Raw genomic sequence first — 15,912 nt, 5'->3', positions numbered from 1 at the left:
CAAATTAGATACCGTGAGTTTTTTCAATATTAAAATTTCACTCTTGCTTATTAATATTAGGCAAGAGGGTGCAATCATAATCATAATATAATAATATGAATAACCAATTTATTTAAAATAAAAATTAAATGAAGAATATGAAATAATGTCAAACTTCAAATGTTAGTGGTAAATTATTTATGGGAAAATGCTAACATTTGCATTCAATTTAAAAAAAACATGTTGAAGAATTTAGTATGAAAAATTTATTTTAGAAATTTATATTCGACTGTTTAAACATTTAAAAGTTGCTTTTTTTTTAAAAAAAAAAAAATGTAAAAATTTTACTTAGTTTTTTTTATCACAAATATTAACATGATCCATATTTAATTATGACCATGAATGATCTCAAACAAAGTGTTTGTAATTCCTCTCCTCTCTCCCTTTGCCTTTTTCTCCATTAAAGTATCTATTTCAAAAAGTACTAGCAAGGTAGTACTACTAATTATGATGATTCAGATACATCATACGACATTGAAGTCTTATCAATGCTCCCACAGTCACAAGACGAATACATTGTTACTTTGAATCTTTTGAGATAGCAATCTAATCAAAATACTATACTTAACTTCAAGCAGAGTGCAAACTGCAAAACTCCACAACACAACAAAGGAAGAGTCGTCAGAGTGTGACCAAAAAAAGATCCCATATCAACTGAAAATAGATTCTTTTCAATGTACACTGTGTGTGTGTCACCACCACACAAACCTATTACTAATCATCACCCCTAATCTAATTTCATTTCATTTCATTTCATTTACAATAACAAACATTTTCATTACTCTTTCTATGCTGGTTTTTTCCAACATCATCAAGAAAGACATCACACTTCATCCTCAAAAGAATTTCTTGTTGAATACATTGATCCATCACCACCAACAACATCCATTGAAGAATCTGAAAATTATAAAAATTAACTATAATTAATTGACATTACAAATCATATTTAGCATATCCTTTCAAAAATAATCATATTTAGCATAATTAATATATGAATAAAAAAATATTATTTGTGAAACAAATTTTACCTCTGGAATTGAAGGATCTCTTGCAATGAAGAATAGCACTTTGAATTCCATCATGTTGCTGCAACAGCGTATCATCACTCCTGTTCGCCGGAGAACAAGCTCCGGCCACCGTACCCGACGACCTACTCTTACCCAAATGCTTCGTCACCACTTTCCTCAAAGAGCCAACCGCCGGTGAAGAAGACGGCGAAGCAGCTACCGTCATCCCCTCGCCGGAGAATTTCACCTTATCACCATACCTCTTCGAAACCTTAACATAAAGAGGCTTAATCAGTTTCAAATATTTCTGCAAAATCTCCTTTGAAACTCGCTCTGTTTTGGGTTCCTCTGTTCCTTGATTCCGAATTTTGCCACCAAAGTTTCTTGTGCTGTTCTCTCTACTAAGCATTGGAGTAGAATGAAAATCTTCTTCTATATTTAGTTTCACAGAAAAAACCTTGGTTTCTTTCTTCTGATTCTTTTCACACTCTGTTTTTCTAAACTCGTCTGTTTTTTCAGAACCAGTTCTTCTCTGTTTTCTGAAGGTAAAGATTCTGAAACTTGGTGCTGATCTTAGAAGTGAAATGGGTGATTGTGGTTTTGAAATGGGTTCAATTGGAAGCACTTTTCTTTTTGAGATAGGTTCGTTTGGAGACATAAGAAGTGTTGTTTTTTGAGGAACATTAGTTTCAGTTTTCTCGTAGGTAATGTTTTCTGTTTTGTGAGTTTTGGTTTGGACATGTGTGTCGTCATTGGTTTTGTTGTCGAAATCATTCATGGAGAGTTCTAAGTCGAAGAATGAGTCATCTTCGTCTGATTCGCTGTCTGTTTCTACAACAAGATGAGGAACAGTGATGTTGGAGGTTGTTGTGTTGTTCTTCCAGAACTTGAGGAAGTTTAAAGCATCCATGGAATGGAAGAGTTAAGAGATAGAGAGAGAATAGTGTTTAGGTGAAATGCTAGTATGTTCAAATTTGTTGTTGAGTTTTGGTTTTATAAGGACAGTTTGGTGAATGAACAAAATGTAAGGAGGGGAGAGAGAGAGAGAGAGAGAGGTTTTAGTTTTAATTTTTTTTTTTTTTATCACTTGGTGTAAGCAATGCATTGAAAGTGGTGCTTTATTAGGAGAATCATAAGAAGGAGTTTAGCTTTTGCTTTTTGTTTTTATTTTGGTGTGTATTTAAAATGTTTATTTTAGTAAAAAGAGTTATTTGGAGCTGAAAGAGAAGAGTGACCCATGTGTGGGGGAGCCATGGGGTAGAAAAAAAGTGAGGTAGGGCTACTGTGTAGTGTACAGTAAGTCTGAGCTTAGTCTTTGGATACATACAGAGCTATGAACAAAACCTTACAGTTTTTTTACACATTATTTTGAAAACTGAGATTTGTTTGCCCCACTTCTGGTTCTATTTTAGCTTTTCACTGCTTGGTTTAGTCACATAAATGTGTATTCTTAGGTGAGTTTTTTGGAATATAACTAGGGTACATACCACCATTCATTGATATTTTAATGAATTTTATTTTATGGTTAATAAGCTTTTGTTCGCTTAACGGGATAAAATAGTAAGTTTTTTTTTTTTTTTTTTATATATAAGGGAGATGAGTAAAATGAGATGAGTTACATATTAGTATGATATTATCCACCAACAAGATTAGTTCATTATAAAAAACAAAAAAAAAAATCACACCAGTTCACAAAATATAAGATTTATTCATAGGTAAAATTGTGAGACTCAGAAAAAATTTACTATCTAGCTGTATCTTGTGTCCTATGTGTTACATGTTTGTATCTTTAATCATATAGTGACGTATTCTTAAGCAATTATGTAGTGGTGAAATCTTTTGTACTAGTTCAGTCAAAGAAAAATCTTATGTACGAATAGGAGATCAATAAACAAAAGATATGTTAGTAAAGTAATTTATAATTTATTCAACTGCTCTATTTTATTAATTCTAGCCTAAGAAAGAATAGGAATACCATGTATATGTAACTTCTAATTATAAACGAATCATTAGAAACAACATGGAGTATGATTGATATTTTATCTTTTTAAGTATGGGATACTAGTAGTGGTGGTCTTATACAACTCTACTCCTCCATGCTGTATTTTTATGGAGATAATTAATATTCCAGATGCTGAGAATACAGGAATGGTGGTGGGAAACTTCCAAAAAGGTAGTAGAGGTAAAGAAAAGGAAAAGAAGAAAAGAAAATGAAAGGTAAAAAAAGATTTAAAAAGAAAGGTTCATAAAAAAGAGAGAAAACGTAAGGTCTATCAAATACTTTACCTTTTTATTTTTCTTTACAGAGAGACCAATTAAAAAGAGTCAGAAAATTGGTTTCTTTTACAAGGCAAAGGAATTGAAGCACGCATGTTCTGTTTGCTTTTAGGACCCCTATACCCTAAGTTTGAAGAGGTCTTCTAATTGTAAATCCTTTTGGCTTTGAATGAGTAGCAGGGTCCAAGTCTTTTGCCTCAAAAGCTTTGACTTGTTTACTTTGGTTTGGTTAGTCATGCACTCTTCCTTTTTTAATTGGACTACAAAAATGCTTGCTAAAAGGTCAGAAAAATTGATGAAAAAATGTAACATCCAAAAGGAGAAATATGAACTAGCCAGCTATACAATTTTAATTCTAGCAAAAAAATGTGAAGACTTGGACTTCAATTAGTAGTAGTATTATGTGATTCTGTCCACGAATTATCCATGGAAGATATAGGTCCTTTTCTAAAAGATTGAAAAAAAAATTGGCATTTACATGAGTGATTATTTTAACAAAATAATGGTTTAAAATATTTTTTCAGTCCACAAATTAAAGCAGCAAGATGAACTAAAGGAGTAATTACAAAGAGTACAATAGAAAGTGGTTAATTAATAGATTTGTTGATATAAACCCACTTATTTTTTTAAAAAGGGATAAATTAGCAAAATTATAAGTTAAAATGGTTCAATGCATGAATGTGTAGCTTGTTAATGTACTCTTTCAAAAAAAAAAAAAAAAAAGTGATGCAAGTTAGCAATTCAACTCCTATAAACATTTGTTCAAATACACTCATTCATTTTTTAGAATGAGTGTATTAGCAAGTAATAACTAAAAATTTGTTAAATACATACAAAATGTGAATGTTGCTAAATACTCCTTCATAAAAAATAGTGGGTTTATTCTATCATTTCTATTTAACATTATGTCTAATAGATTTTTATTTTGTTTGAAAGTTGTAATAAATGAAACAAAAATTTATACGATCATTTGAAAGAAAGAAAAAAGTTGTAACAAATGGAGCCATATAGTAGTATACGTATATCATTTGTGAAATATCATTCATAGTTTTACACCCCACAAATAAAATCATTCATTATTTTAGAGTGTCACGTGATTAGTATACCCTAAGTTAATTTAAATGATATATGAATATGCATAAGCAATGCTTGACTATTTTGAGCACATTTCCAAAACAATCTGCACACACCAGCTAATGAGAACAATGTTACAACTTACAAAGCATACTTTGTCATCCTCCATACCTGGCTGAAATTATTACACAACTCGTTCTATCAAAAAATAGTTATTACAACTTGAAATTATTAATAATTTTTGTCTAATGTTAGGTGAATAATATACTCTAGTTATACTTTGATTAACTGTTAAATTAAACCAGGCACAATTTTTAATTAAAGTATGAAAAAAATGAAAGTATCTAGAAAACTTCTGGTTATAATTATACAACACTTAATCCTAGACACCAATCATTAATTAAGAAAGGGAAAAAAATAGTATTACCAGAAAGTGAAATGTGAAAAAGATAGATGCATATGCAACCAATAAATAATATTTTTTGGCACAGTATATGAACGAAAGAAAAGTTAAATTTTAATGTACTTCTAGGACTTGAACTGCATCACCTAGTGTCTTACAGACAATAAGTCTAAAAACTGCAACGTACGTGTATATACTTGAGAAAAATGATGACCATGATCTTGTTGCGTACATTGGAATATTTTGTGGTCCTGATCTAGAATTGCTACAGTTTTTCCTTGAGATTCTCTATGATCAGTGACAATGGAAAATCAATATCTTAGCAGCTTAATAATCTTTTGCACAGATACTCCCTCCGTCCCGGAATAACTGACCCATTTTCTAAAAAAAAGTGTCCCAAAATAACTGACTCATTTCAATTTTCAATACAACTTTCATCATTCCCAATACAATATAACACTAAATAATACTACTTTTATCATTCCCAATACAATATATTCCACTTTCCCCTTTATTTATACACTTTTCTTAATCTGTGTGAAAAACCAAAGTAGGTCAATTAAACCAGGACGGAGGTAGTATAAGACATTCACAAAAATACAAGATAAACAATCACCATTAACCAAGCTCAAATTTACACATGAAAAGTAGCTTTCAAAGGGTTCTGAGACAAAAATGACTAACTTTGACACTAAAAACAACTAAATTACTAACTTTAGGTTACCATGATGAACCAGATTAAATACAAACAAAAGGTGACAATTAATCATGCATTCATGTGCGTGCTGGGAGATGTTATTTCCCAGAAAAATAAGTTTCAGTCAAGTGATAAGATAGATATAGTACAATTAAAATGACCATGTCTTAGAACATTCTCATCCATATTTTGAAATCAAAATACTGGTGTGTAAGCGAGGAGAATCACGGCTAACTGAAAATCATAAAATATTAGCTTCTCCACGTTTCATAAAATATTATGCTGAGGTCGAGTTTGAATATGTGTTCTAGCTTCTCCACGTGAGTGTAGAAGCTAGTATTTGTAGCTTATGGAAATCACAGCAAAAACACATCGCAAAGCTTACAAATGTTGTTTTGTGTGTTGCAAATGGAAAACCAAACACACGCAAAATAATACTAAAAAAATAAAAAAAAAAAGCAAAGAAACATAACAATTAAACCATAAAAACACCCAACAATTACAGTGAAGTTTATTCTTAAGAAATTACAGTGAAATTTATCGTTGGTATAATTACGTTTAGGCCAAATATAGTTAATGGTCATATTAAATAATAATGTTAATAAAGAATTGTAAAATAATGTACCGCCAAAAACTAAAGCTGTTTAATTTAGAAATTTAATATTCTAGTCAAGTCAAGCTACGGTATAAGTATGCGGATGGAGAATTTAAAAAAGGAGATAGACTGTCTCGTTTGGATATTGAAAAAAACATAGTTTAAGAAATCATGGTGTAAAAAAAAATAGTCGTAGACCCAGCAACAAATTCAGCCGAATAAATAGGAATCAATCTCATATCGTGCAACCCATAAACCAGACAAGATTATTTTGAAATTGGCATAATATATGCATTTGTGTGTATTTAAAGGAGAAATGGTATTTGATTCTAATTTAGCATGGATGAATAGTATGACAGTTGACAATATTGCATAACCAACCGTTATTATAGTATATAAAAGTTAGTTTCTTCCTTTAACAAATTGATCTAGTTTTCTCTCTTGAGATCATCTCTTCTAACATATGATAAAAAAAATCTCTTCTATTTTCTTCATTGACGGTGTTTTTGAGTTAATTTTTAACCTGAAATCAAGAAAGACTTTCAACAAAACGATTTGGTTCAACCATTAGCTTTAATACTATTGTTTGATCATGAGAGGTTTGTGGATCATCACATTGAACATTGATAGACCACACTTTCACAAAAAACCTTAAGAAATTAAATTTATGGATTTTTTACTTATAAAATATTTAACATCTACCTTTACTCATCTTTCTTCTAACAAATGGATAAATCATTTTTCCAAATTCTCTTGACCATAATTTCTAGTTGGAAGATGAGTTTTCCTAAAGAAGATAAATTAAACTCCATCACAAAACGCATTGCTTGTCAGACGGTATGGATAAACCCTCTTGACCATGCAGGCATTGAATATGGCAGCCAAAAACAAATTGGACAAATCCTCTTGAACATCTTTGTTTTTCTTGCAGGTATGGGTAAGCAACATGTTCACACTCTTTCAAAGTCACATAAAAAACCACAAACGCAATTCTCATTGGTTTTTCTGGATAGTGTTTTATCTTGGTTTTCGGGTGTCAAACATCGATTACGTTTGAACCCTTTTAACCGGTGATATCTCATTTTTTCTTGGGAAGGGAAAAAGTAAGCAAAACCCTTGAGAATCGAGGTCCGGGAGTTGTTTTCGCTACGGGAAGGTGTTAGGCACCCATAACGACTATAGTATCCTATAGGAACCGTCTTTATTTTCTACGTGCGCGCTTTATTTTTAAATGCTATTTGAAAGTGTTTATTTAAACCTAAAAGTATTCTAAGTGAAGAATTTGAGGGAGAAGAATGTGTTTGAATTTTTTATTTTATTTGAATTGAAGGAATTTTGTTCCTTGCCTACGTACCCGTTTAAGGGATCAAATCCACCGTAGTTCCCTTCCAAAAAATGTTTTTGTTTTTGTTGGTTGATTTTAAGTTTGAAAATTGGAGTTTGAAAAATGAGAGAGAGGCCTTAAAGGCATGAGAATTTAAGAAAAGGTGAGGTTGGATTAGTTATTTGCAAAAAGGTCTAAGTATGGTTAAGATTCATTAGGGTTTTGATTAAGAAAAAGAAAAGGAAAATTCAATGGGATTTTGATCCCAAGGTTTATTTAGAAAATGATTTGAGTGATATTGTTCATATTTTTTTGGAAAATTGACTTTTCTAAGTATAAATCCTAGGCATTCATCTAAACATACAATCCTAAACATACATCTAAACATGCACATTCTAACTATATACCTAAAGTGGTGTGTGTGCATGTGTCGGTGCTTGTGTCGGTGTACATCATTAGAGTCCATTGTCCTTTACATCATTGGCCTAGATACATTCTATGGTCTTGCAAGAATTAAAAAAAAATGGCATAAAAGTAAAGTACAAGAATTCCTAGGTATTATATTCTAAGTATTAATATGGGAATTAAAGTGCAAGGAATGAAACTATAATGGAAGAATGAAGTATGCTTGTGAAGATGCATGAAACATGAAACAAAATGGTTAGTGGCACAAGGAATAATAAGGATTGAAATAGATGCAAGTAAAATAGCATAGGGAAGTAGTGAAACTTGACAAAAAAGGAACAAACTCTTAGCACACAAAAGTGGTAAAATATGCCTAAACTTTTGTCATAAAATTCCCACAAACATAAGGCCTATAATTTTCATGCCATGACAATCTTCAAAGAATTTTATTTCAGCTATGACATGAAAATTATAAGACAATATTAAACCAAGAATTATGACATCTTTTAAGCATGTTTCACACTTTATTTCCACAAACAATTATTTACATGACTTGTAAAACAAGAAATTGACAAATCAAACTCCAAAACAGTAGAGAATAGCACCAAAACAGAGGCATACACATTGTAAATTCTCATATCAAGGGTCAATATACCATAGCAAGATTTTGGGATCAAGGACATGCAAGAATTTCACAAGAAATTAACAAAAAGTAACATAAAATCACAAGAAAACTCCACATATATTTTCATCAATTTTCAATAGGCTAGAATCATTACAAAAATACCATAAAACTATCAAGGAATATGTATGAAAATTTTTGGAGTTTTTAGAGAATTTTTAGCCACAAAAAACATGTAAAATTTCACAAGTTTTAACAAATATAATGAACAATTGGCTAAAAAAAAATGCCACTTATTTTTTAATCCAAACTCAACACATAACAACATCACAAGAAAGTCAAGAAAATAATCAAGAACACATGCAAAAATTAATTGGAACTTTTAACAAAATTTTTTGAGCATAAAGGTGTGCAAATAGCACGAAGTAGTGACAAAAATAGCAAAAACAGGGGAACTTCGCAGGAAAACCAAGCCCAAACCCAAGCCCAAGGAGGAAATGGATCCTGGGTCCTTCAGGAATCACAGAAGGCCGTTGGATTGATCCAATTGGATCAATCCCTAGATCTAATGGCCAGGGCGCAAAACCAGTGGTCCAAGACTGAACCAGACCTGTTCAGTCTGCTTATAAAAGGCTTTGAGGACCGGTTTAATCATTTCACTCTTTCGTTTCTCTCTCTAGGTCTTCTCTCTCTCACTCTTCTCTCAAACGATGCCCCCTTCTCCTCACCGGTTTATGGATGAAACTGACCGGAGAAGATGAAGATCGGCCGGAATCTTCATGATTCCGCCGTGATCTTCATCCCAACCGCCGTCACCTCCAGATTCCGACGAGGCTAACACTTCACTGATTTAAACGCAACGGAGCCCTAATCTATTCTATTTTTTCTTCTAAACACAAATCTAAGGCCAGAAATCACATATGAGCACTGAAACGTTGTAGATCGAAGAAAAACTTTACGGTTTTCGAACTTCTTTTAGATCTTAAAACTTTTTCGTTGAAAACTTTCTTGAAGTTCACTGATCTACATCGTTCCGTTGATTAAACACACTCACGCGCCTTCGTTGATGTCTTGAAAGAAAAAACTGAGAAAGGTATGTGGTGTTACCTGTTTTATACGGTGATTCGAACGGAAATTCCACTGATGAACTTTGTAATTGCTTCTGATTCTTCTGGTATTTGATTTGTTGTTTCTGGAAGCCGAAGAATAGATCGGTGAGTTTCTTCTTCTTCTCTGGTTGAACCCTAGCTTCAATCCTTCTTCTTCTCTCGCTCAAACTCCATGATCGTATAGATTTGTTGCTTCGGCGACGAATCTATGCATGAATTGTGGAAGTTGAAGGTTCGATGATGATGATCCTTCAATGGATTACTGAGAACCGCTTTGAATTCGTTGAATTTTGTTGAATTTTGGTTGCTGGGAAATTAGGGTTTATGCATGATGAAGATGAATGTTCATCTTTTTCTTGGTGAAACGGTTTTTTGATTCTGTTAGAGGAGAGAGAATGGATGAAAATGTGTTTGTGTGAGTTGGCTCGTAATGATTGATCCTTTTTTTTTTACTGGTGAATTGGCTCCTTTTATAGGCTGCCATGTGGCCTTGGTGGCCAATGGCGTATTGACATGTGTCCCTGGACTTGCCTTGATTCGTAACTGGACCATTTCTGGACTTTGAGGGCCTTTCAGCAATTTTGAAAATTCGAAGGGCTGACCTGCAATAAAAAAAAAGACCATTCTGCAGCACTTTGGACAAAAAGGACTTAATTGCAATTTTTTTAAAAAAATGTTTAAAGGACTGCAGAAGAAAAAAGGACCAAAAATGCAATTACTAAAAATTAAAGGGCTAAAAAAAAAAGAAAAGGAAAATAACAAAAAGGGCTAATATGCAAATTTTAGGACTTAGAGGACTAAAGTGCAAAAAAAGAAAATAAAAATAAAATTGAATTAAAATTGGTAAAATTGACTAAACGTAAAGTGAAACGGTTGAAATTGACAAAACGGACTAAAATGAACCAATTACCTAAATGAGGTACTTTAAAGTAACCTCTCTCTGCCAAAATTTCGTGTGAAATGACTAAAATGCCCCTGGGGCTTAAAACGACTAAACGACTCAGATGCAATTTTAAAATGGATTTTTAACAGGGATTTAAAGCAAGAATTTATACAAGCAACTTAAAAGACTCAGAGGCAAATTTAAGAGTTTAAATAGAGTTTTGACACATGAAAAGACTAAAATGCCCCTAGGGGCAAAACTGACTTAAAATGACTTCAGATGCAATTTTTTGAAATGGATTTTGACATAGAATTGAAATGAGGACTTATTCAAACTACTTGAAAGGACTCAAATAAATTTTTAAAAGACTGAAAGAAATTTTGACATAGGAAATGACTAAAATGCCCCTAGGGGCTAAACTGACTAAAAAATGACTCAACTGATGTTTTTGAAATGAATTTTGACATGAGATTGAAACAAGGACTTATACAAACCAATTTAAAAGACTCAAACAATTTTCAAGGATTAAAATGAGTTGAATGCAGGAAATGACTAAAATACCCTTCTATGTGAATTTTGCAAATAACATTGAAATAAAATGCAGAGAAAAATGCAATTGATCAGAGACAGTTCAAATGACTCAAAATGTAAGAAAAGAAGAACTGAATAAGTATTTTTAGGTCCAAAATTAGGGTATAACAGATAGGACGATATTCATCTTTACAAAATTATCTAATTGAGTGTGTTGGAAATTCCAGGGGTCTTATACATAATAATTGATGATCACAACTAACCATATATTATGCATTGTCCATACCAACTGAGCTAAGCTCACGAGGACGTACAAAGCTGATTTAAAAGGCCTAAGTTAGGCAACCGTGTCACATAAATTGTTGGAACAAAATGTGTTTAACAATGAACCTCAAAGAGTTTTGATGATAACAAGGTATTAAAAATTGTAAATTGGACTAGCTAATATTTGTTCGAGTGTACAGGACCACAGTTAAAAAATTACATCATTAATTGGTTCTGAATGAGCAAATAAAGGGCAAAAGAAAATGAAGCTTAGACGATTCTGAAGGCAATACGCTCCTGAAAGTGGAAAGCGCTCCTGAAGTCAAGCTGCTCCTAAAGATAGTAAAAGCGCGCCTGAAGAAATAGCGCTCCTGAAGAAAAGTGCTCCTGAAGACAAGAAGTCCAGAAGCCACATTCTCAGAAGTTGCATCATCAGAAGCTACATCATCAGAAGCTGCCTCATCAGAAGTCATTTCACCAGAAGCTAAAGATCAACTGAATTTGCAAAAGATTCAAAGATTGAAGAATCTACATTGCAAAAGCTGTCTATTGGATTCGAAAACACAGCAGAAAATTAGTGGAACATTGCAACGGTCATTTCAAAGGTGTTTGAAGGCATGTGCTTGCAATTTGGACGAAAGCGGTGACATTGTACTACTGTACGAACTGTACAACCACCTTCTCCACTACTCTGTTTTGTGTCCACGCTACAAGACAAGAAAACAGCTTCAGAATACGGCTTCGCCTGCATAGATGTTCCTTTGGATAAGGAATGGATTTCAAATTGGTTCTTCATAGGACAACAACCATATCAGGCAAAAGATCATTGGTGAAAGATCAAGCTTCAAACAACGACTCTTTGGTGTGCAGGCAATTTCACAACGTCTCTCTCACACCTCTATATAAAGGAGTGAAGACTTAGAGTTTTGGAAATGCAAGAACGCTGAACGAAAGACTCACAACATTTTTACAAGTGCCAAACCTCTGCTGAAATTGTTCTGCATTCACTTAGAATTTCTGTGTATCAAAATCATATCTTAGAAATTCTTAAGTCCATTGAGTCTGTATCTGATTTGTATTGTGAGCACCTCTGATTGTATATCAAGTGTTCAACCTTAAACAATTTTCTGTGTAATTTTGTTTAGTTAGGAAGTCTCTTGCAGTTGTGCTTGAGCAGGAAGTCTCTTGATTGTGTTCTTGAGCAAAGGAAGTCTCTAGCTTGTGTGCTTGAGCAAAGGAAGTCTCTTGCTTGTGTGCTTGAGCAATTGTAATCAGATATTACTCTTAGTGAAATCTCCTTGGAAGTGCAAGGGGGACTGGACTACTTCCGGATTGTGGAAGGAACCAGTATAATTGCTTTGTGTCGTTCTTCTTCTCTCTCTCTGTTTATTCCGCTGCATTTAGATTCTGATTATCACTTCAGAAGCTGTCTCACTTAGCTTCTGATCAGTGTGTTCAGTTTTTAGGAGAAACGAAGAATTTTTCAAAACACAATTCAACCCCCCTTCTTGTGTTTTTCTCACCTTCATAAATAATATATTTTTTTTATAAATTATTTTCGCTTAAGGAATATGGGACTTAATCAATTTAATTACCGATACTCATTCTCACGTCCAAACTATATACGATGGATATTTGATAGATAAACTCGGATATCATTTCAAATTTTTAAGTTAGATAGTTTTAGTATATTAGTATATGGATAACTCACTTGATTAAACTAAAAGATTAGAAGATAAGGAGCAAAAAATCCAGGGTTCGAATCATGATAAAGGATAAATACTAACATAATGGCTAGCATATTAACATTTGTTATTAAAAAAAATAATATTATAAGTATATATGAGTCATCCTTACAAGAGTTGCAATTCTAACTTGTAGGGTTATTCATAAAAAATAAAATAAAAATCTAACTTGCAGGGAACGAGTTCCTTTTAAGTTACAGTAAATTAAATAACTTGTATTAGTAACTAGTTTCTTTCAACACATGAAGACTGCACTGCTCCTGCTGCAGTTAAGCAATAGTACACACTGTTCAGTCAACATACTTAATTTTGCTTGTTTCATGCTCCCCAGCATCGTATTCTTCTTCACCTCACATTTTTAAACAAACATTACATTTTCCCTTTCGGTTTCAACCATCTCAAGCCTTGGTGAACAACCAAAACAATTAATACCTTCGCTCCAAACATGTACGGACACTTCGAAACATTAATGGTGCTGATGCTGGTGCTGGTGCTGGAACATGTTATGTACGGATCATACTCATGAAACCAAAACCAAGCTAGGTAAGTTCATAATGATATAAGCTAGGTATGTTCGAATAGTAATTAAGAAGATATTTAGTAGTGTATTTTAGCATGTTGGGCCTCAGAAAATTGCCTTGTCTGCGCAAACTCTAAATTAGCCCATTTCAGGGAACCATTTAATGGATTTTACTCTTCTCACTTCCGAAATTGCTCAAAAACTATTACAAAAACAGTTAGCTATCGTTCGACGGTTAATATTTGTTGGATACTTTTAAGATTGGTTAAACCGATTAAAAAATAATTGAATCGATCTTAAAAGAGTCCAATGACAAAAGTGTTCAACAACTTGCTTCTAATCCCATGTCAATTAATACACTACACATGTTTCTAATCAAATCATATTTTACGACTTACTCCCTCCGTTTATTTTAAGTTTCATTTTAGAAAATTTACTCTCCAACCAAGGAAGCGAATTTTTGGAGTTTTCCCCCTTATATTATACTCTTATTTTAATCCATCAATAAATTATTTTTCTTTCTTTGCATTCATTCTCTATCTTTCTAAGAGAATAAATTATTTTCAGTAAATTACACCCCACAGTCCTCGTGAGCTTATCTTTGTTGATAAGGACAATACATAATATGTGTAAGGGCCGTGTTTCAAACTCCAAACACCTTACTTCTTTACATTTAAAATGTGTGAGCTCCAGTCACTGGATTACACTTTTCTTCCCTCGTATTTTACAATATACATTCTCGTCCCTTCCAAAAGTAAAACTTATACTTTTTTATTTTATGAGATGCTTGAATTACAATTCACTTTCTTAATAATTAAATGTACCCTACATTTTAATATATTTTAACATAAATAAATAATTTTATGATATCTATTTATTATGAACAACCAATTAATTTTATGACATTAAATAGGGTAATTTAACTATCATTTCTTATGATGATTTCATTAGTAATTAACTCTAGTTTTTTTTTTTTGGAAAATTTACTCTAATTTTATTAAACAGAAAAAAGAGTAAAAGATACCGAGAAATTGTATAATTAACAAATTATAATGTTTTTTAGGGGAACAAATTATATTTTTAAATCATCAAATCATCAATTAAATAAAATAAAAATTAACTCGAACAATATTTAAACAACTCTTATTTAGATACCTTTTATTTTCATACTTTTTTTTTCAACATCCCATTTTCTTTCTATCATATTAGAAATATATTCCATTTATCATATCACATTTTTTATTTCTTTCTAGTTAAATGAATAGGGTTTACATAAATAATTATAAGAAAATGCTAATAAATACCTTTGAGGCATTGATTAAAGTACTAAAATAAATAACTTTATAATCAAAATGTGTGTAACTAGTATGGACACCCGTGCCAAGCACGGGCTAGAATATCGTCATACTTAATGGAGATAATATTAAGATGAAGAAAATGTCAGTTAAAGTCTAACATTGGATAAAAGAGTTCAGGTTGAACAACAAATAAGTAAAAAAAAATCATACTTAAGCCTTTCGGATGAAGATGTATCATTCTCACTTATCTGATTTCTATTTTTTAAAACGTGTGGATCCACATCAGTGTTGGCTCGCTCAAAATGCACAACAGTTGCATTATATCCTATTTCAACATTTTGGTGGAGTAGGAGTGGTATCATTCTCACTTATTTTGGGGGAGTGGTATCATTCTCACTTATTTCGGTGATCGATCACGGGCACATAGAGTCTGACACTTAATGGAGAGATGTTAATGTGTCAAATTCGAGTTAAAGTTTCACATTTTATGTAAGAGTAGACGTTGAGAGAGATGTTAATGTGTCATGTGTGAGTGAAACTTCTACTTTTGATATTGAACAACATATATGTGAGATGGCCAATATACCTAATGTCTTTAGGTTTCGGATGGAGATGTGGTTTTCATCTTACATATGAGGTTTGTCATATTCAAATGTGACAATCCAATCCATTGTAGGATTTATCTGAAATCCAAACACTATAATGATATTTTTTTTTGTTTTGGGATGTCATATGTCATTCACCTTAATCCAATGTCTTCGTCTAACTTTAATTATTTTAAATTCTTTCATTTTGGTCTTCGGTGGGTCACAGTATAAACAATTGTAGAAGCATTATGTTGAGTCGACAAAATACATACTTATTAGACAATTTGAGTGAACATGCGGTGTCAATATCACCTATGTGGTTGCTCTTAGTCTAATACAGTGATCCAACCTAATTTAGGCTTCATCTATCATTCTAACATTAAGATGAATTACTTTGCTGGTGTTTGAATGTCATTTATTAATTATTTTATCTAAAAAATTAGTATTTAGATGTCATTCGCTTTCATGCTATTTTTATTCAACCTCTATCATTTCAAACTCATTCACGCCTGGTCTTTTGAATGATTTGAAA

The 15,912-nt window shown here is 32.3% G+C and overlaps 1 protein-coding gene across 2 annotated transcripts; it reads right to left on the bottom strand.

Annotated features, from left to right (window-relative positions):
• Positions 1-451: 451 nt before the first annotated feature.
• Positions 452-2,012, bottom strand: MAKR5 (membrane-associated kinase regulator). Of its 2 annotated transcripts, none has more exons than XM_085739844.1 (2): positions 1,068-2,012; positions 452-625 (listed from the first exon to the last, which is right to left on the bottom strand). In XM_085739844.1, exons 1-2 carry the CDS (start codon positions 1,954-1,956, stop codon positions 540-542), a joined length of 975 nt encoding a protein of 324 aa, XP_085595970.1. In that variant the 5' UTR covers positions 1,957-2,012; the 3' UTR covers positions 452-539. The 2 variants fall into 2 exon arrangements, with proteins under 2 accessions (XP_085595970.1, XP_085595971.1); XM_085739845.1 differs by lacking the exon at positions 452-625 and adding an exon at positions 667-936.
• Positions 2,013-15,912: the final 13,900 nt, after the last annotated feature.

This window comes from Medicago sativa, chromosome 1 (assembly GCF_051527215.1).
Source record: "Medicago sativa cultivar Bolivia chromosome 1, Bolivia_mono, whole genome shotgun sequence".
In the NCBI taxonomy this organism is placed as follows: domain Eukaryota; kingdom Viridiplantae; phylum Streptophyta; class Magnoliopsida; order Fabales; family Fabaceae; genus Medicago; species Medicago sativa.
The sequence above is the reverse complement of the archived record's forward strand: the minus strand, read 5'-3'. Positions and strand labels throughout refer to the sequence as shown.